This window comes from Phaenicophaeus curvirostris, chromosome 21 (assembly GCF_032191515.1).
Source record: "Phaenicophaeus curvirostris isolate KB17595 chromosome 21, BPBGC_Pcur_1.0, whole genome shotgun sequence".
NCBI lineage: Eukaryota > Metazoa > Chordata > Aves > Cuculiformes > Cuculidae > Phaenicophaeus > Phaenicophaeus curvirostris.
Window position 1 is genome coordinate 4,998,815 of NC_091412.1, and position 22,270 is coordinate 5,021,084.

At 44.9% G+C, this 22,270-nt stretch overlaps 1 protein-coding gene across 2 annotated transcripts; it reads right to left on the minus strand.

The window, feature by feature from the left end:
* Positions 1-1,989: 1,989 nt before the first annotated feature.
* SLC13A5 (solute carrier family 13 member 5) lies at positions 1,990-21,709 on the minus strand. 2 transcript variants are annotated; one of them, XM_069874230.1, is made up of 13 exons: positions 21,487-21,709; positions 16,619-16,726; positions 12,384-12,512; positions 11,587-11,723; positions 10,995-11,209; positions 10,242-10,413; positions 8,975-9,097; positions 8,230-8,442; positions 7,367-7,488; positions 6,972-7,090; positions 5,567-5,728; positions 4,235-4,372; positions 1,990-3,491 (listed from the first exon to the last, which is right to left on the minus strand). In XM_069874230.1, exons 2-13 carry the CDS (start codon positions 16,721-16,723, stop codon positions 3,366-3,368), a joined length of 1,761 nt encoding a protein of 586 aa, XP_069730331.1. In that variant the 5' UTR covers positions 16,724-16,726; positions 21,487-21,709; the 3' UTR covers positions 1,990-3,365. The 2 variants fall into 2 exon arrangements, with proteins under 2 accessions (XP_069730331.1, XP_069730330.1); XM_069874229.1 differs by lacking the exon at positions 21,487-21,709 and having other exon boundaries at positions 16,619-16,842.
* Between the last annotated feature and the right edge of the window lie 561 nt (positions 21,710-22,270).

Below are 22,270 nucleotides of genomic sequence, written 5' to 3' on the forward strand. Positions count from 1 at the left end.
AAACCGTTCCCAAACAGCCAGCACTTTGTGGGGACAGTCCTGCACACAGAGACATGAACCATCAGGGACAAGCCCTGTGTATACAGCACCTGTATCATCATTCTGCAGGTTTCAGACAGTTAATATTGGCAGAAACAGTGTTAGCAACTTGCTATCCTGAGAGAAGAAAGGAGAAGTCAAGGACATTCTACAGAAAGTGAACAGAAAATAGGAAGGCATTAATTTAGCTCCTTGTAGGCAGTGCTGCCTGCTGATAAGCCAACTGTACAGTGACAAACCCATCAACCACGAGGATTCGCACTGCCCACGCATGATAAAACAGAAACTGTTTGGTGGTTCAGTGTGGCTGAGTAACCTGTCCTGACGAAGTCCACACTGAGATCCTCTCATGTTCTCTACTGGTGTTGATAGGAATGGTTGGACTTGATGATCCGGTGGGTCTTTTGCAACCTGGTGATTCTATGATTCCATGATTCTATTTTGAAGTTGGGGACACAGGGATTCCTTTATGCTACTACCTTGGGACCATCACAACTTTTGCACCTAAAAAACCCCACTCTTTCATGAGAAGAAGAAATACCATGCAGGATGAGTATCTGTGATGCTACTTGCTCTGCAATGCTGGAAGGGAGTGTAGCCTAGCTGTGGCAACTAAGTAACTGCTCTTGCATTACCCATTGTAAGTAATGCACATATTTACTTAGGGCACTGGAACAGGACAACATGTGTGCTTGATGCTCAAGAAAAGCTTGTTTGTGTCAGTTATACTGAAGAACATAACTCTCACTTGATTACATCCCACCTAAACATTCTCAAAGACAAAAACTTGTGTTATCACTTAGCTGAGGAAAGAGGAATGACTGATATGGAGGGCTGAAAGTGCTTACAGCAGCATCCAAATCTCTGGTTTGCACTGACTCCCTATGGTGTGTACCCTCCTGGAGCTGACTGGAACGACACACGCTGCAGTGGAAGCAAGTGTAGAAACAAGGGCTCCACTGTGTTCCACAGGAAACAATCCATGCCGGAGAGGAGATGGTTCAGTAACTTTTTATTTGCCAGGCTCTCATCCTGCAACTCAGCCATTTAAATTAAATACAGATCAATCAAAGGGTGTCATAAGTCTCTCAGAAAGAAACATTTGCTATGAACAGGACAGAGAAGTGGCACATCAAGTACACCACAGTTATAATAAACCCAGCATTCTTTATTAACCCCCATGTACACTCCCTCTGCCCAGGCACTCAGGCCAGTAAATCCCTGTGTGACCATGGATGGCAATAATGTTTTCTGCTTGCACGGCAGCAGAGGGAAGCTCTTGCCTAGTAGAGATGAAGGTTCCTTTCCGCAAACAGGACAGGGAAGTGTCTGTCCTGCACCTCTTAGCTGAGACCTGTTTTAGAGGAGTTCTGATCTGCATGAACGGGAATAGGCAAGCCCAGTATTACCCATCTGTGCGCACCCCACTGTATGTTACTCACAACAGAGAACAGCAAACACCACGAAGTACCTGGCAGTGGTGAAATGTCCTCATACTGTGAATTCCATCAGAGGACAGAAAATATCCCTTTCTCAAATGCATTTAGATACCTACCGATGCAAATCAGCATTCAGTGGTGACTTCCAAAGCACAGAAGGTGCTTAACTGCTCCTAGCTTACTCAAACAAATACTGGGATAAGGTTCAGGCAGTAACAAACGTCTGTGACCAAGTCACTTCTTGGTACTAGAACTAGCTTCTTCCTTAGATAAACTCTGCAGTGGAACAGTGTTTATCCACATGCTCCACCCTTCCATGGAAGAGGTGTGAGCCTGCACTGCATGCAGCCAGCTGGGTAGACAGGGTGTCATTGGAAGCACCCAGGAACAACAGTCCAACAGGAGAGTTTATGGTGCCCAGCACCTTGACAGAGCACAGAAGACAAAGGCACAAAAATCAAATCATTCTTGAAGTAGTCTCCTGCTCAGAAAAGCACCTGGTCGTTTTGTGGATAAATACTTACCTCACTTTTTAAGGCAAAAATATGAATATTTTTCCAGTTCTGCAAGGAACATTCACATTAATAACAAAGCTATTAAAGCTATAGCTACTGTGCTAGAGGACAGAATTCTCCAGCCAGAATTCTGTGATTCTGTAACTTCTACCCTGCACACCTTATCATGAGGTGGGGAATCACCATGGGTACAGAATTCGACCCTTATGGCCTCACAACACTCTTGTGAGGTAGATAGGTACCATGACATCTTCTTCACGAGGGGAAATTGGGGCTATAAGAGGTGAACTGACTTGCGTAAGGCTGCAGAGCAAGTCTGGGAGCAGGACTTGGGTCATGCCCGCAGATCTCTCCACTCTAACACAGTGCCTTACCGCCCACCCAACGTCATCTCCAGGGATGAGTAAAAAGCATTCACGTCCCACTGACAAAATACACCCAGTCCAACACCAGTCCGTCTGTAGACTGCTTCTGCTTCAGAGATAACACAAACGGGTGCTACAAAACACTTTTCTGAGAGGGAAGCTGAATTCCAAAGTACACAAGACAACTCCCATTGCTGTCAGCCAGCACAAGCCCTAATATCTGGGCCCCTAAATTTTAATGAGGGCTTCAATTAGAGCCTTTCTTATGCCTTGTCTCCACTCCAAAATCCCAGAGTTAATTAATAAGGCACATCAGGGACTAATCCAGGAACTTTCACAATAGGTGTGAAGTCCTGTAGGCCACCGGTCATTTCCAGGCTAGCACTAACAAAACACTCATTGGCAAGCGAAACCACATCCTATGGCCAAAAGAAGGAAAAGCTGCTGGCCCTGCCAGTGCAAGAAATACAAAGCCCACACCAGCCAGCCTTAACACATCATTGCCCAAGAATCATGACCAGAGTGGAGTTACGTTATCTCAGCACTTAATAAGGGTGTACAAATGCAGTGAGATCTGGGGGTGAAAATTAGGCAATGGAAAATGTGTTAGATGTTGACTTGGAAGGATTCCACCACATGGTTGAGGCCCCACGTAAACAAAACATAACATAACGTACCTCTTCTTTCACTAGACAAGTGACAATGAGGATTTCTCTGTACAGTGGTTGACATGTGGATATAACTAATAATTAACGCATTTTCAGTCCCTGCCTGAGTGCAATGTTCAATGCCAATGATTTACAAGTACATATCAGTGACACGATAGTTCAAACCATTTGATAAAACAGGCTGCCCCCTCTTTATTTAAAGTTCAAAAAATTCTAAATCTTGATCCTGACTTGAGGCACAGTGGTGAAGTGGTGATGAGACTATAACAGGACTTCGGGCAATAGGGAATAGCATCATGGGTCCTTTCCATTTTTAACACATGAATTCTTCACTGCTCACTAGTTACTTGTTTTGTTTGCCCAGGCTGGGAATGTGTCCAGATCAAACATAAGTCTTCCCCAAGTGTTGATGGCCAGTGTGACACAGAAGACTCCAATGATGTTCATCACTATTCCAGTCTTAACCTGTGAGGACAAAAGTCCAAACCAACAACAATAACCAAGCACCAGCACAGCAAATTGCAGCAAGACCTATTTGTACACACACAAGAGAGACACTGGGTCAAACAAATCACCACGACAGCCACTGTACCCACTGCCCTGTGTTCTGGCTTAGGTGGAAATGCCAGAGAACGCAGCGTGCAAAGCCTTGGAACGCTTTGCTGTATAACTAGTCTAGGAGCACGAAGGCACATGCAACAAGATGCTGTTACTGGTTAAAGAACAACTTCTGCCCCCTTCAAGTGTTTGGTTAGAAAACCAATAATGTTTGGATGTTCGGCACAAAACCTGGCACTGTGTGGTCTGGCAGGCAAGCAGAGGACCAGAGCCGAGGGCAACTGATTGTCGCCTTCGGCTTTCAGCTCCAGTGGAATCAAGGCTTCAGCTACACTCGCCAAAGCCCTAGTAAACTGGAAAGCACTGACTGCATTTTAACCCTTCAGAGGTTAAAAGACTCATGACTTGTCAGTTATCCATTTCAATTGGGCTGGGCTGTGTCTGCCAAGGCCTATGAGAAAGGTATTGTTACTTCAGAGATGCAAATCTTTATTGCAGTATTAACACTGCATAAGAGAGGGGCATAAGGTATTAGTTACAGCCCATAAGAGCTTCCTGGGACTCTGGAAATACTTGGCTAAGAAAATTAAACACCATATTTCAGGATAAAGGCAATGGAGAGCTTTGGATAAGAGACCAGGCAATCTTACCATATCCAGAACGTGGATGTGGCCATAGGAAAACACTACTGCATTTGGCGGTGTTGCAACAGGTAGCATGAAGGCAAAGGAAGAACTGAGAGTACCAGGCAACATCATGTACAAAGGATTGATCTTGACAGATTCAGCCTGTAATGAAATGGAGAGAATATTGTACTGGAGGTGTTCCAAAAGAAAAGCATAAAGAACATTTCCCAGACCATTGAGACGCCCAGGCTCATTTCATCTCCTGGTATTATATCACCAGAGTAATTCACACGTGTTTTACTCTGAAATCCACATGTGCTTAAAGATAACTTTGCTCTCTATTCCTGTCCCACAATACTTAATGCTTGTTTCTTTACTGTTGTCTGTTTTGCTGTATGGTATAATTTGGAGTTCTGGTCAATTTTATCCAATGATCTTTTCTTTGACCTCAGACCATGCTTTTGGCAGAGTAACACAGGGATAGGATTATAATTACTAGGCATGTGGAGTGACACTCTTAGACATTACATAAACTCTGGGGGACTCAGAACTTAAGTGCCAATTCAAGTCACTAATAGTGCAGCACCTTCATTAAAATACTTTTACTTCAATGAATCGGTCTAAGTAAAGCAGATGTACTTTCCAAATTAAAGAACAAAATAACCTATTTTTGCCTTTATTCTACAATTTCAATACTGCTCAGTTAAGGCAGTAAAGCTCACCAGGTTTTCCTCTTTTCCACAGAGGTTGGAAAAGACCTCTAAGATCATGAAGTCCAACCATTAGCCCAACACCACCATGCCTACTAAACCATGTTCTCGAAGTGCCATGGCTACATGTTTTTTGAACATCGCCAGGGAGGTGACTCCACTACTGCCCTGGGCAGCCTATACTAACGCTTCACCATTTTTTCAGCAAAGAAATTTTTCCTAATATCCAATCCAATTCTCCCCTGGTGCAACTTGAGGCCATTCCCTCTCATCTTATCACTTGTTACTTGGGAGAAGAGATCAGCACCCACCTCGCTACAACTCCTTTCAGGGATCTGTGGAGAGCAATGAGATCTCCCCTCAGCCTCCTCTTCTCCAGACTAAGAGGCATATAGGTAGGGCAGACTGGAGAAAGTTTGCATTCCCACTTTCTATCTACACAAGAAGCTACAGACATAGCAGCAAACACCAGATAAAAACACTACCTATTGTGGCACGCTGTCAGATGGACTGTTTCTTTAGTGACTTTCAGATTAACTGTGGACCAACATTCCAGGCAATAAATATGATATTGCTTTGCCACTGAGATTATCAATTTAACTTTGATCTTCCAGTGGATACAATAACAGGATGGAAGCAATCTTACCATGGATGAAAAGACAGGTAGGAAGAGGGTGGCTGTTGCGACGTTACTGGTGCATTCAGTGAAGACAGCTATAGTAAGTGAAATTACTGTTGCAATGGCCCATGGTGGGATAGATCCTAGTGGAGTCATTTGATGACCCAGCCAAGCTGAAAGCCCAGAGTTCTGACAAGAAAAAAAGTGTTTTTCAGTGAGGCTTCGAACCCCCAGCTCATGTACAGGGAACTCATATTACGTGTAACCTTCCTACCAAATCATGCTAAATGACTTCTGAAACACCATCCCAGAAAGTATAATGGTCTGTCACAAACACTAAAAGAAATTCCTTGCCAACTAGACATAATCCAGAGTCCCCCTTTCCTCATTCATCTTGGACCCAAATACTTTCTCACACTTTGGTTACAAAACTATGGGGTTTTTTGCTAAACAGAAACAATTGTTGCTGAGACCATAGCAAACAGTTCAAGTGTCCAAGTTTCCTGGCATGTTTTCCTAAGGTTTCTGAAGATATCGATGCTGTATGAATGTCCTAGTTTAAGAACATAGCTAGTGATTCACTCAGCTTACAAAAGCATTTGACTTGATGGCTTCTAACACTCTGGAGCTTTAATAATATATGCATAATGTATATAGATGAATGTTATGACATTCATAACATGTCATAACATTAATTTGCCCCATGGTTTAAGACTACCTAGCCACAAAACTGAATGAGTTTCCCCAAAGCATGGCACTGCTGATAGCTAAAACTTGCTTTGATTTAGATGCATCTTAGCAGTGATGAAGGAAACAATATGATTCACCTCAAGATTCTTTCCTACTCGGGAAATTCACGCTGCCTTTTCTGTGAATTTATGAACACGGAATCAAACTATGTCTTTACAGAATGCAGCATACTGCCTGGTGACAGCTACTGACAAGCAGTACAAGGAACTCCGCTGTGCACAACCATGGAACCACAATGATTTTCTTCCTGATCACTTCAGTAGTGGCTTGGTTTAAATCTGAAGATATATATGTATCTATTCCATAAACAATTCTAAAATGGTTCTTGAAAATCTTACAAGCGTTATCTATACTTCTGTTTTTCTAGACAGGGTTGGGATCAGGAAGATAAATGAAATAAGAAAGGCTGCTTTTCTGGTCCGTCCAGCCACTGAAGATCCCAAACTACTTGGCAGCCTCCAAGAGGTAAGATCAATTGAAGAAACTTGGTCAGAGGATATAAATTCCTGGAAAGAAGATAAACATTCATCTCTTCTCCTGATTTTTGCTAATCTGGATCTGCCTCCAGATCTGAACATTTCTACCGAGTTTTGCTTTGGGTGGATGCCCAGTAATACAGGACTAGATTACAAACCAGGGAAGTTTGCCTTTGAGACAGAGGAAAACAGATATCAGGACATACTGCGCTTGCATCAGCTAAAGCAAAACCTCCTCCCAGCAGCAGCACAATGGTCCAGGGCATCTTCCTCTGAACCACATTCCAGTCTAGCAGCGGGGTTGATAAAAATGGCTTTTTAAAATCTGAAGTGAGAAATGAAAAGCAGAACATGTTTTAGGAGAGTGAAGACTTTTTGTCTCCTGTTCTATAAGATACTAGGGAAAGACTCAACAGACTCAGAAACCTGCACAGGGTAAGGGCAATACACATGAGCAGGGAACGTGCCCCAGCCCTGCTCAAGAAGAGAGGCAGGTAAGCTGCCCTGAATAACCATAAACATGCAAATTCAGTGCAGTTTCTGCCAGGTTAGCTGGAACTGTCTAACTATTTCACAATGTTACAATTCCTTTTTCAAATACCTTCTTCGGACTTTTCAGGGTCAGATGTGCTTAGTTTCCAGTCTTGGAGTTTGGGTTTATTAGCAGGAAGAATAAACAGTAGCAGGGAAACAAACACAGAGGGAGCAGAATCGGTGATAAACCTGAAGAAGAAAGGAGAATATAGCTTAGAAAATAGACATCTTTCTCCTTGAAGACGGCTGCCTTCCAGCATTGCAGTCCCTGCTCTTTGTCATCCTGCCTGTGGCTTGTACATTAGCAAAATGGGTCATTAGTTCATGACTGAGGTCTCTCAGACCTGCCACAACACAAACACGGTAATAAAAGAAAATAGCTACAACACGTATTAATAACCAGTTGCAGATGACAATGGCTCATGGGAGCAGGGTTCCTTCTCTGTGCCGAAGCCAAGATGCAACAGCTGGGTCTCAAAGAGAGATGTAGAAAGAAATGGCCTGAATGGTAGTCCCATCGTGCATTTTGTGTTCTCAATACGCCACTGACATTATGTGAAAAAGCCATTCAACGCAACAAATTGGGCTTCCCGATGTTAGCAAATACTCAAGTGACACCACAACAACTGGAGCGCATACAAACAAAATATTAACAAGTACATCAGTGTGACTGAGACCAGTATTACAGAATTTTCTCTTTAGGAGGTTCAGGTTTATCCACGTCCCAGTCTCTAGCCTTCATTGCAGAACCAGCTGTCAAACAAAGGATCAACTGGTGATCTCATGCACAAGCAACAGGATCAAGCCCAGCAAACACGAGAAATCAGAGAAGGTGGAATGGATGACCCCACTCTCAAACAGAATGTAAGAACAAGGGAATCTGATGCATAACCAAGAGGGTACAGGATGGAATAAATCCTAAAAACTTACTTTTCTCCTCTTGGGAAGAGTACGGTGGCCCAGCCTTTTACAAAGCCGGGGTGTCTGGAAAACCACAACAGCACCAGCAAAATAAACAACAGGAGGACATTGGATTCAGCATAAGTGATAGGGCCTAATTTCTTCATTTCTGCCTTCAGCACTCTGTATGCAGCTTTTTCTTTAGCAGATCTCTCTGTCCCACAGCCCCAGCTTTTTTTAAAGCTTTAAGAAAAAGAGAGAAGAAAATACTGTAAGTATTAACATACTAGAGGGGTTTAGCATGCTTACCACTCTGAAGCTGTCAGTCCTGGGGAGAGACAGAGACTACAGCAGAAGCTGGGAACAAAGAAATGACAACAATGTCAAAGTATTTCTTGGGGACATGCCACTTCCCACACCATAATGGGGTCTACGAATGGACCCCAAGTTTCTGTCCAGTTTGGAGCAATCTGGGATGAAAAACTCAAGTTTTCACTAAAGGGTAGCAAAACAAATGTGCTAGCTCTAATAGGGCTGAAATTCTCAGATATGAAATAGAAAAATAAAAAGGCAATTCTGTCTGAACATTAAGAATGTATAAAGCTTTTGCCTTAGTGCAACTCCCATCAACACAAAAGGTTTCCAGACCCCAAAAGTCACTGTGAAATGGAACTGCTCTCCGCTACAATACTAATAACCCATCAGTGCATTTGTTTTATCCAGCTTTCTGCATTAGCTGAGGGGTTTACACAATATCATGTAGTTAAATACTCACTTGAGTCCCACGAAGAAGCACTGTAACCAAAGCCAAGCTAGTATCAACATCAGAATCATGTTTGGAAATGCAAACCCAAACCAGGAAGCAAAATTCACAACATCATTATTGTTGGGGTATAACCTGAAAAGAAAAATGCTTTCTGTTTGAAAGTCAAAACATTTAGTAACCTACTCTGCCTTTAATATGTGTTAGTGACAATCACACATGTAAGTCCAGGACAGGCATTACATGTAATCATGGGCAACATCTGTAGTCTAACTGAAGTTGTTAGGAAGGCAGCCTAGATTTCAGAGTAGAACTGAAATGATCCTCAGTTTTACCTGTATTTTACTGTAATACATGTAGGACCTCATGTTGGTATATTGGCTCTCAGTAAGACAAGCACTGCTGAAAGATCTCCCACACATTCTAGGTACCTTTCAATTCCAACATGCCTGTTCATTTATCCCAAGACAGAACATTCATTCTTCCTTTCCATTCATTCCGATACGAGAACAAGAATTGTCTTTCCCGAAATTAACAGCTGCACTTCAAGAGAAGACAAAGGTGCTAGTTGGCTTAAAAGAATGGAGTCAATATTTTAATAACAGAAATTCTTGTTCTTCCCTGCATACACCAATAATTACTGGAGGAAAGATATCAATATCAAATTTCCAGCTGGGTGTTATAACCAACAGGTAATGTGGCAGCTGAGGCTGAAGTAACCCAAACAGAAGGAAGCAATGTTGAGCGATTATTGTGGAGTCTGCAAAAATTCCACTGATTTAAATGAATTCCCAAGCTCAGTTTAGCAAAGAGAGTATTTTGTGCAGAACTCCTTTCCTTTACAATAGTATCTGTACAGTTTCCACAGCCTCAGCATGGAGAAATAATATAGGGGAAGTTAAGGTATTTTCAGCTTTCCTTGGTGTGTTTAGGAGAAGAATGAATCACACATTCTTCTGACGCTCTTCAGTGCAGTTCCTCCTCTGATGTGCTGCATTTCAGTGAAAAAAGAGGAGGCAGAATCACCGGTATCTCATGGCCAGCCAGCTGTCTGCAGATTACCAGGAAGTATTCCTGAATTTCTCAGGAGACCTACAACACCAGTACACCAGGCTGAAGCAGAAGAATGAGGTACAGCACTTCCTAAACATCCCTCACTCTCAGTTCATCAACGGGTTATTACTTATGGTTTGCAACCAAAACTGGAAACCAAGACTAGTCAGGTGGTCACAAAAACAGTAAGATAGTATAAGTACAAGAAAGAGCAAGAAAGACTTACTGATTCATCTGGCCTTTCAATACCACGTTTGGTCCTGTTCCAGTGAGTGTTGCAGTTCCTCCAATGCTGGCAGCATAGCATACACAAAGTGTCATTCCTTTATAGATCCGCTTCCTCATTGCCTTTTCCTGAGAAGAACTGGGATCATCAGGAACTTGTCCATTGCTCATGACTAAGACAAAGAACACAAATTGCCTCAGAAAAGTTAGGGAAGCAGAGAGTTCGGGACAGGTGGTGCAAGCTCACTGCTCCCAGTTTTATTTATGTCATTTATTTTAATTCTAAAAAACACAGACATGTCCCTAAATACTTTGGACTCATGTTCATGAGAAGCTGAAGAGAGAGTTTGATAATCTGAGTCTACATGATCCAGGGATTCCGTTGTCCATACTGGTGCCACAGTTTCTCAGCAGTAACTCCCTGTTTCACAGAGAGGCTTACCACCAGCCAGATATTGCAGTCACTGGAACCATTCCAATACCACAGTAAGAACCCAAAAAGCTTTACCAGCTGTGAATATGGGCAATAAAAAATCCACAACCAAATTCCTGCCTGTCATGACTGCTAAGATCAATATGTTATGTCAGTTTACATCAACGGTGAAATTTTGCCATTCTGTAAAATCTAGATGTCTTGAGCTTAGGGATTTTCAGTCAAGTTGTCAACCTCTTTCCCTGGAAAAGGTACAGAGAACTTCTAGGTCAGGGTGCTCTGAGTATAGCAAGTTCTGTAGAATCAGCTCACTGTCCTTACCATGCGCTGAATCAGGATCTGATGCATTCTTTTCCTCCAGCTCAACTACTGAATTTGTTTGCCCGGTTGCTTCTTCCATCATGGTCACATCACACTCTGTGCTCTCCATTTGATCCAGTACAGCTTGGACAATGGGAACCATCATAGCAGTGGTGGCTGTGTTACTTATCCACATGGACAGGAAGGCAGTGACTACCATAAATCCCAGCATGAGTCTGAAAAGAGGAAACAGGCGGAGGAGAAAGCAGGAAAGACAACAGACTGCTAGGCTTTGTAGTGACAGTAACGCAAAGCAGAGCCAGACTTCCTCCTACGACAGCCCTGCCACCTTCACTGAAGGAATCCAGAAAGCCATTTAGCTCCTTTGTCTGGGCACGATTAAGTCTCTCATCAAGTGGCAAGAATCTAGAAATTAGTCAGATGCTGGTTTTGGCTAAAGGACAAACAAACTGCTCTTGCTGCTAAACTTCACCTCTGGAAAGTCTGTACAAGTGCAGCTAGAGAGGTTCTTGAAGGCACCTTTCTCTACTGACTCTTAAACAACATCTGCTAAATTGACACAGGCAAGGAAGAAGTAATGTAATAGTCTTACAGTCCAGGTTTCACTCCAAGAACAAGGAGGACCTTCAGCGCAATCCTTTTGTGAAGATTCCACTGTTCAACAGAAATGGCAACAATCAGCCCTCCAATGAACAGCATGCATGTGTCATTTAGGTATTGCAAGCACACCTGAAAGACAGAGAAGGGAGGTCAGGGGCCCAAATGTTGCCTCTTGCGAGCTTCACTGGTACATTTTGCATGTACTGCACCAGACCCCATCCCAACGCTGGCAAAAGGAGAAGCTGCAGCCTCAGAGCTGCCTCCAGTTGCCTGAACCCTTGATCTCCTGTTTAAGTGCTGAACTGTCTTACTGCAGGGTCTCCGTGTGCATCATGAACCTTCTTTTTTGGATCATCAGGAATTAAGCTGAAGTACAAAATGACAGCGGTTCCCTAAAGCATTGTTAGGGGCTCAAAGTATTGTGTAAGTACTAGAAATGCTGAACACCAAAATGGATTCTCAGGACTTTTAGCAACCAAACTCTTCTATGATTCTATGAGGTATAAACACCCAGGCAGCTGACACTAGTGGGTTGCTCTCCAGCTGGATCCACACCCAGAAACAGACCTTCCCCTCTACCACCTCAAGTCCCACACCCTTCCCATTTTGAGCAAAAGTATCTTTAGTTCAGCATCTCCCCACACAAAGACCCTGAACATTGCTGAACATCTTCAAAACCAGCACCACAGAACTGGAGTGCTTCCCTATTGGATTTGTTTGCTAATTATTGATGGGAGATCAGAGCAATGGAAATCCCCATGTCAGATCTGGACTGAGCAAGGTCCTTACTGATTTGGAGCTCCGAACTCCAAGCAGAGGGAAAAATACCACAGGTATGAGGGAGGTGACAGCCAGTGGGATCACTTCCGTGCACCAATACACAGCCATGATGATGATGACATATGCACATTTGGCCTCCTGCAACATAATGGAAAACACATTTGAGCACAGAAAAGTATTCCTAAAGATATATAAAAATATCTCATAGATACGAAACACATTGGTAGCTTTTATAAGGGGCCCAAACACTCCGTAGCTTAACAAGTTATGCTGAAATAGGTAGCAGAGACATGAGGATTGAAACTTGTACTTTTAAACTTTGCTCCGAAGACACTTGCAGAAAACAATCTTTTTGACTACGTTTCTTCTAATGCACCCACATAAAATGCGGCGTGTGGCAAAACCAAACCCCCTACAAGTAGAGAAGCACAGTCTGTAGGGTGGGATTCCCTTTTGGCAGCTGAGGTAAGCAAATCTCACACCTTGGAGCCACCTTGGATCTTTTTAATAGATTTGTAGATTTTGGCATTTCTATTTTGAGTTAATTATTTGTAAATGGATGTGTGGATGATTTGCTTCTCTGCAGTTCACAGGTCTTCGAGGTGTGTCCAGCAACAGGCCTGAGCCCACAAAGGACATCCTTGGATATTTTTAAAGTTCTTAACTTTTTGAAGTAACTCTTAAAGTAAAACTCTTCTACCTTATTTTTTTGGGTGACTCAGCACATTAGAGAGAAATTACTTTCCCAAAGTAATTTCCTTACCTCCTAAGAGGACTCCCTAGATGAAAGATGTTCTAAACATGTCTTTTCATCCCATTGATGGGGCATTTCTGTAACCTGGCCTTCCTTGGCTGGTACTTTCAAAATTGCTAGGAAAAGCAAGCATTCATTAGCCAACAGTAGCCAGTGTTTTAAAGCTTCAGTCAATGTTCTGCAGCTCCGAATTTGCTCATATTTAGAGTATGTGTTTATAGGATTTTATTCTAATCCAACAAGTGGGACATTATTACAAAAATAAACGGTGTTACAGTGACATTTTAAAACTGCTGTAAGGTGATGTTTATAAATAGGGGTGTGTTTTCCTTTTTGCTGAGAAGCTTAAGAACGAGAAAACAGCCTTTGTAAGTAATTTGAATTTTTCTTTCTTCGGGTTTCCAGGATATTATTTACAGCACAAATTTTGAAAGAAAATATTTCTTCAGAGACTAAAAGATATGGGACAGAACCTATTTAAGTCTCTTCCCTTAATAAATATGAGGTGAGCTCATGATACAATTTATGTTTCACCACAGTAACTAAGTGCTAGAACTGACTGTGGTTAATCTGTTGCCAGTGTGACACACAGATAAACAACCCTAAGGAAATAAAATTCACAATACAGAAGGAGCACTGGTTTTGTGGAGTGGAGAGTAAATACTTTATGTGAGGCTCAAAAATGTAACCATGCTCATAAATTCACTCCAACAACCACAGCCAATTCGAACAGTCAAAGATCTAGAATGAAATACACCGTTCTCTGTACCTACAACTGTCTGTGATTTATGGGAACAGTCACAGAACATTTCTTTGGCACCTCTGAACGGTTGACAGGAACCACATTGATCTACGTTCTCACCAGGAGCTGGAAAAGCTGTCACTGATTGCAACGTTACCCTCCCATTGTGAAATACTGTAATTTCCCAGATCAGACTGATGACACAATACTCCAATAAACAGCAGAAAACTGAAGACATACATTTTTTAAGGGAAATTACTTTTCCTAGTACTGATCAAAGTAACAGGTAACAGTCAGGAATTCTTTCTCTAAAGCACCAGCATTCAGAAGGACAGGGCTGATAAGATTTAGACAGGTAAAAATAGAAGGGCTGGCAATTTCATTTATAAATATGCATAACATTTCCCTCTACTATAAAATACACTGAGCACCATGGGTCACTCTGAAGAAAGACAAGTTTTAGAATCAAAATAGCTTCTAAAGGCTGAAATACTGTAAACTGAGCTCCCACATTTTGCCCAGGTGGCCACAAGACATTAAAGACCATGCTCTTCACTGGGTTATTTCAACTTTATGCTGGCATAACTCCACTGAAAGCAAAGGATTTGTGCCATCACTATCCCTGGAGTGAGATGGATGTGAACTGGAGGATATTGCATTTGAAACCCTGAACATGCAACGTACAGCTTCTGATGGCCCCGTTGATGAACTATGTTGGTCAGCAGCACTCGTTAAGGTACCTCAGAGCCTCAGCAGCAGCATGCTGCATGTCTTTCAGCCCACTGTAATAATTATGAGCTAGCAGAAGACACAATTCTAAATGTGCAGGCCAGTTATGCATACAGAATAACAGAATGGTTTGGGTTGGAAAGGATCTTAAAGATCATCCAGTCCCAACCCCCTGCCACGGGCAGGGACACGTCCCACTGGATCAGGTTGCTCAAAGCCCCATCCAAGCTGGCCTTGAACACCTCCAGGGATGGGGCAGCCACAACTTCTCTGGGCAACCTGTGCCAGGGCCTCCCAACCTTCCCTGGAAAACATTTCTTCCTACTATCTAATCTGAATCTCCTCTCTTTCAGCTTCAAACTGTTACCCTCATCCTATCCCTGTATTCCTGATTAAAAGCCCTCCTTAGCTTTCAAAGAATTGCATCTAACCTGCAAGGTGGGTTGTGTCCGTGGATCCTGGTTGTCACAGGACCCTTAGGATGAACAGAGGTTGGCAGAGAGCTCCCTCTGTGCGTTCAGCTGGCTAGCACCAGTGTCTGAAGATTGTTTAGGATGCAAACCCACAACAGATGGTCCTGAGGTCCAGGACTAAGTAGCTAAGTGAGCTGCACAGAAATGCTTCAGGGATGGGGTGGAAGGAACGGTATGTTTCAGCCCACGGTAGGGAAGAGGCTCTGCCTTGGCTGGGATGATACACTGGCAGGGGTGGTACCTTGGTGGGGATGGGACATTGGTAGGAATCAGGCACTGCTTATTCAGGTGGCAAAGGAGATACTGTGACAAGGTGGGCAGAGCAGCCAGCCTTGCACAGGGTGTCTGGGGCATGGCCCCAGTCGGGGTGGGCAAGCAGCCTGGGTGCCCAGCTGGCCTGGAGCGGGCCCAGGGTGGAGGGGTGGGCTCCTGTGGGACAGCTGGGTTGGACACGGTGGGCTCCTCTGGGGCAGAGGGGTTGGGCGGGCAGGCTCCTGAGTGGTGGCAGAGCCTGGACCCAGGTCGGACAGGGTGGGCTTCTGCAGGGTAGCAGGGTCCGATGGGGAGGCAGGGTCAGACCTAGGTTGGACAGGGTGGGATCCTGTCTGGCAGCAGGGTTGGATGGCGCAGCTCCTGTAGGGCAGTAGAATGGGATGAGGTGGTTCCTGTGGGGCAGTTGGATGGGAGGGGGTGGGCTCCTGTGGTGCAGCAGGGTCAGATGGGGCAGTAGGATGGGATGGGGCAGCTCCTGCAGGGCAGTAGGATGGGAGGGAGTGGGCTCCTGTGGGGTAGCAGGGTCAGATGGGGCAGTAGGATGGGATGGGGTGGTAGGGTCAGACCCAGGTTGGATGGGGCAGCTCCTGCGAGGCAGTAGGATGGGATGGGATGGATCCTGTGGGGCAGCAGGATGGGATGGGGTGGGCTCCTGTGGGGCAGCAGGGTCGGATGGAGCAGTGGGATTGGATGGGGTGGCTCCTGTAGGGCAGTAGGATGGGATGGGGCAGCAGGGTCAGACTTGGGTTGGATGGGGCAGTTCCTGCGGGGCAGTAGCATGGGATGGGGTGGCAGGGTCAGACCCAAGTTTGATGAGGCAGCTCCTGTGGAGCAGTAGGATGGGATAGGGTGGCAGGGTCAGACCTGGGTTGGACGGGGCAGCTCCTGCAGGGCAGTAGCATGGGATGGGGTGGTAGGGTCAGACCCAGGTTGGATGGGGTGGCTCCTGCAAGGCAGTAGGATGGGATGGGGTGGGCTCCTGTGGGGCAGCAGGGTCGGATGGGGCAGTAGGATGGGATGGGGTGGGCTCCTGGGGGCAGCAGAGTTGGATGAGGCAGTAGGATGGGATGGGGTGGGCTCCTGTGGGACAGCAGGGTTGGATGAGGCAGTGGGGTTGGATGGGGCACTTCCTGCGGGGCAGTAGGATGGGATGGGGTGGTAGGGCAAGACCCAGGTCGGATGGGGCAGCTCCTGTGGGGCAGCAGGATGGGTCGGGGCGGCTCCAGCGGGGCAGCAGGCTGGCGCCGCGTCTCTGCTCCCCGCAGGCACTTACCCGTGTCGGCACGGCCAGGGGCAGCGGCAGCAGCAGCAGCGGCGTGAGGCAGAGGACGGCGGTGGCCCGGTACTTGAGCAGCGGCCGCAGGCACTTGGGGGCCATGGTCTGCGGGGACAGGCGGTCAGGGCAGGCTGCGCAGCGGCGGCCGCCGCCTTAAGTACGGGGCGACGGGACGCGCCGGGGGGCGACGGGACCCGCCCGCGCCCCGAAGGGCACCGGGACCGCCCCTGCTCCCCCGCTGGGGCTCCGGGACCGCCCCCTGCCCCGTGCGGACGGGGATGAGGAGCGAAGGATGCTCCGGTGCGGCTGCATCCCTCCCTCCCTCCCTGCCGGCTGAGATGCGGCTCCCGCAGCCCCGAGCCCCGCACGTGGGGGTTTTCCAGCTCCGTTTCTCTGCTCTTTGCCTTCTCCTCGGTGCTTAGGCTCGGGCCGCGGGCATGGGGTGAGGGCTCCGCACCGGCGGGGACACCGGCCGCGGGGTCGGTTTAACAGCCCGATCGCGGTGCCGGTAGGCAGGGGGCTCTCCGCATCCTCACCGAGCGCTGATACAAGGCTGCTCCCGGTCGCTGGACCCTCGGGAGGCGCCAAGGGAAGAGTCATCCCTCCCTCATTTACCCTGGGATGGAGAAGGACTGAGCTCCTCTAGGGAAACGGAGAGTTAAACCCCCGGTGGGGTCTCCCCGACGCAAAGGTCTGAGCAGGCACGCGTGGCTGTTATGTTGCGAGGGACTGCGTGTCTGTCTTCGAACTGGGTTAAAAATAACCCAGAAAGGTTAACTGGAAGAGTTGTTTTTAGTCTTTCATTTCACCGACTTCGTCTAGCGTAGCCACAGGATCAGTATCGGATGTGATGGGACCACTCAAAGGGTGGCAAGGGAGGTGCCCACAGCAGGGGGGTTGGAACTATATGATCTTTAAGGTCCCTTCCAACCCAAACTGTTCTATGATTTTGTGAACTGAGAGGGTTGGAAGGACTGAAGACAAATAATATGTTGATAGTTCACGTTCTGCTCTCAGGACGTCAACAGCCACCTGACACCAAAGGCAGCATAAATCATATCTTGACAGCTTGGTCCTGCAGTCTCTTAGTTCAGTCTTACCAAGCAGTTACTCACAGAAATAAGGAATTTCAGATTCCACAGCAAGTAACGAGGGAGCTCTGATTGCACTGTTTGTCCTCTGCTGACCAGAGGAACTACTTGAATGACAGAAATTCAAAACAAGACACTCCAAAGTTACTGTTCCATTTGTAAAAGCAGTGAATGTCCACTAAGGAAAATAGTAGCCAACCGGATGTGGACAGATTCCAATTAGCAGCAATCCCTCTGTGTAACTCACCAACACAGAGGAAACTTCACACCAGTGCAAAGCTTAGCAGAAAGTGGGGAATTGGCCAAAACTTGCATTCCTGTGGCCAGTTTCCAATGAAAAAAATCGTCCCTAGTCAACAAAGAAAAAGGACTACAAGCATTTAAATGGGAAAAATGCAAAGTTAACACTAAAAGAGTTGTACTCAGGTTCACTTTGATAGACAGGTGTGAACATGATTTAGGGCTGTTGTGTTTAAATGAAATACAGTGCAGAAAAAGAGAAAGTAAAGAGAATGTGTTGGTGCCTTTAGAGGGACTAATCCCACAAAAAGAGACTTGCTTGCTGTACCTGGGAATGGGATCAGGGACTCTTGTGGGCAATTCAATTAGCCAGTCAGTGCCTCAGTGTCCCCTTTTGGAAAAGGGAATTTTTTTATTGTGCAGAATTATTGCAAACTTGCCTTCAGTGTCCCATGCAAAGTACATTCTATGATATGGAATAAAACAAAAAAAAAAGGATTCATTGAGAAGAACAAGTATCTGAATAAGAGATAATTGGATTGAAATATAGCAGAGTGCCCTTTGCTGCTGTTCATGTGGCAACTGTCAGGTGGGAGGGTATATCTTTGGGAGTAGAAGGGGAGGGGTGTGAGAAACACTGTGTTCCCTGTTCTTGCGAACAGCTGACTTGGGACAGGGATGAGAAGATGGTGCAAGCCTCCCAAGAGATAGTGGAGCAGAAAGGAAGGGGCAAAGGGAGGCGTCAATCAAGACAAGCAAGTACCTGACCCTTACAGATAAATACCCACTTCTGGTGGAGCTGCCAAGTCAATACCAGTTGAATGAGAGGGAGATCCAGGAACAAAAGAATCCAGATTTGAAAGAAAGTGTGTCTAAACCTCCTTAATCTGAGTGTATTTTTATGAGAGAGCCAGGTCCCAAACTAAGCAAGTGTAATCTTTTAATGAATCAAGACCAACGCTGAGTTTAGAAAGATAAGTGGAAAGGCTGGTCATTCCAAGCACTTTGATTAAAGCAAGAGCTGGGAAAAATCTTAAGAGTGATCACGGAAATGAGCAAGTTTTATTTATTTATACTTGAAAAGTAGCTTCCTTTTCTGGAGAATTGCTTCAGGAGGAGAGCAGGTTGGTTGATTGGACTGTATGTGAAATACTTGCTTACGCAAAATGTCTGTGCTGATTCTGCTGAAAGAAATTGTAGTGCCAACTACAGTTCCTGGGGAAGTCTGCTAGGAATTCAGCTAAAATGAAGCAAAGTGGCTGGCTCTTGCAGCACAGCAAGGATAAAGTCTTGCACTGAACTCAACCTGAATTGCAAGAGGCAAATTCTGACTTTGTTATTCCCTTGCTTAAGCCATCCTGCCACAGCACACTTCATATTTAAGATACCTCCATCATTATTTTGTAAACTATTGGAGGCTTACATGTGTCAATTCATGCTCTACTGGAAGAATCAGGAGGCCAAGAAGTTGACTGAATCCAGATGTTAGAACTACATATTCACATATCATCACAAACAGCAACATGGGCAGGAAGAAGAATACTGAGTGAGGGCAAGAGAGGAGATGCCTCCATTCAGATAAGAAGGTGGAAAAGTTGTGCAATAGATTGTCAAGATGCAGGAAGAGGAGAGCATGATTTGATGAAAGTGGGGAAGAGAACAGCTTACAGTGCGGGCACTGCTGTCGAAGGGATCAGCATGCACCAACAGAGAGAAGCACAGAGGAGCATGTTCGATTTGGCAAGTCTTCCAGCTGTTCCCTGTCCCCTTCAGACTGTGCTTACGACTCAGATAGATCCAGTTGGCAGTGGCTGGATATGAAAGTGCTATAAGAATGGCAGCCCTTTCATGGAATTAGCCCGTGAGCTTCCTCTTCAATGTGCCAAAGAGAAGGCAGACAAAGCTTTGCCTGCTTGCTTTACAGACCTAGGCTGACAGTGGGGCAAAAGGAAGATGCAGAGTGCTTGCAAAACCTTCAGGAGCAGGAGTTTCAGATAGTTCAAAGAGAGGATTTCAACAATAACCTCCCACAGCCTGAAATTCAGCCTATGCTAATTGAGCAGTAACTGCAGGCCTTCAAGAAACAAGAACCTTTTCCTCCAGTCAGTACTGCTCTGAACATAGCAAGGACCAGAGCACTATTCACAAATGTCTATGAGAGGTGTGGTTTCTTTAACTACTGCTTTAAAGACAGTATGTAAAATTAGCTTTTGGTTGCAGGCACCATTTAAAGCAGGAGATTGCAGCAGCCTTTGGGCTAAATTTTGATACTCCAACATTGAATAATATGCTGCTCTTGTTCTTCTTGGTATTAAGTTTCAACTGTTTACAAAGGAACTCGAATCTTTGTGTTAAAAAGACTTGGGCAAGGGTAGTGACATGAATTGAAGGAGCTGAATCAGGTCTCCTGTACCTGAACCCCTTTCCCTGGTTACTGGGCACCATTACTCCCATTTGCTGCTGTGCTACCCGAATAACCAGAGGTATTTTAAAGCATATCAAGAACTGTGGGTATGATGCAGTAATAGAGCCAAACTCCCTTCATGGCTCACTGCTGCTGACCTGCCCTGGATTTCTTGCCATTTCTCAGCTGGTGGCTCTGGGGCTCACTGGAGTTCAACGTGACAAAGAAAGCAGAGCATTTTTCTGCTGACTTAGTGAGCTGAATAGGTTCAATAAAGTAATTAACTCCAGAGGCTGGGCCACTTACGGCTCGGAACAGTAACAGCTGGGACAGGAACAGCCGCACCTTTCCTGACAGGGACTTCATAGATGAGCTTGACAGCAGTTGTCAAACCACACACAGAGTCTCACAAACTTCCCTTTTGTGTCGTGCTTTGGATACCAGATTCAATGATGTGAGCCACTGTAAGTAAAGAGTTTGGCTCAGAAGTGGGACACTGCTGAAGACCAGTTAATGAGGGCTGACCCGCATTGTTAGGGTTAGTAGAAAGGCACTAGAAATCAAGTCCCTTGGAAGGTAGTTTTTCCAGGGTCATCAGTCAAGGTGGGAAAATTGGAAAATATAGATTTTACTATAGTTTAAGTCATTCCCAAGAAGCTGCTTTTCTTATATATCTTATTTACTAGAAGCCAGTCATCCCAGTTACTCCTGTTACTGCTGGATAGGAATGGTTCATGGTGAGGAGGCTTTACAGGTAGCAGTCGACTCATTGAGTTACAGATATACGTATTTTCTGCCTCTAATTCAAATGCTGTCCAAGCACACAAGCACAGTTTGCCTGCTTAAAAACGGTTGACCTAGATATCTGCTATTCCTTCTCAAGCAAAAACTCGCCTCACATTCTTTTTAAAGTTCTTTCATGTTGCAGGCTCCACACAACACCCAGAGGTACAAAAGTTTTAACAAAATTACATTAAACAAGGACTGAAAGACCTATCATATTTGACACTGAGAAACAAAAAGTGAAAACAACTGACCCTGAGACATTTAAGGACTCAGCAGAAAAAGAATTATCTTCTACCCACGCTTTTGAAAAATCATATTTTAAAAAGAACTAGCTCAGAACTTACCTTTCTGTGATGCTTGATTTAAAAAGATGCCTAGAAGAGGTCTTGCAGGCACTGGAAGATTTACACAGGATTTAAATGAGAAGAATTATTAGCAGCATTTAGAGAAAAATCACTGTTTCATTCCTTTCCGTTTTCCCTCCAGTCAGTACTTTCCAGCCACTGCCAGTCCACTGTGTTGCTTTAGGAGGATCTTTCAACCAAGTTCCCAGTGGAGCATCTGATATTTTTCCAAGAAAAGCTTTAGAGACTCTGAACGAACAGTCCTTTCAGTACAATCCCTGTGCCCAACAACTTTCTACATAAAAGCCCTCATTATGAATTTTGAGTCAGTGGGGTTTTCTCACTCAGTGTGTGTTGCTGATCAGGCGTTCTTGACCTAGAATTGGTATTTCCCGTTTAGTTTGCATGAAACGCTAAAGCACATTCAAATGCAGTGCAGGCTAACAACTACAAAAGAAAAAAAAAACCCACTAAACCCCAAAAGAAAATCACATTAAAAAATTTGATTCAGAGTGGCAACTCTGTAACCTCTCCCTTAGCTGCCATCTCATTAACATATTTGTTCAAAAGCCTTTTCTCTGCTTCATTACATAATTTGTGCTACAAAATTCAGATAAACACTCATTATTCCCAGGTCTAAGTAATAGCTTATTTGGCTTCCTCTTTTTTTTTTTTTTTCTCTTTCTCTTCTTTTATTTTTCCCAGAGAAAAATGGGGGGACAGAAGGGGCTTGTTTGGATGGGAAATGAACCACAGCAATTTCTGAGTAACATCTGGGACATCT

Excerpts from the sequence above, each read along its gene's own strand:
- SLC13A5 (XM_069874230.1), bottom strand. The coding sequence starts at position 16,723 with ATGGCCCCCAAGTGCCTGCGGCCGCTGCTCAAGTACCGGGCCACCGCC. Across the intron at positions 8,443-8,974 it reads TGCTTCTTCGTGGGACTCAA|CTTTAAAAAAAGCTGGGGCT; the intron begins GTGAGTATTTAA and ends TTTTTCTTAAAG. Across the intron at positions 4,373-5,566 it reads TACCTGTCTTTTCATCCATG|GCTGAATCTGTCAAGATCAA; the intron begins GTAAGATTGCTT and ends ATTTCATTACAG.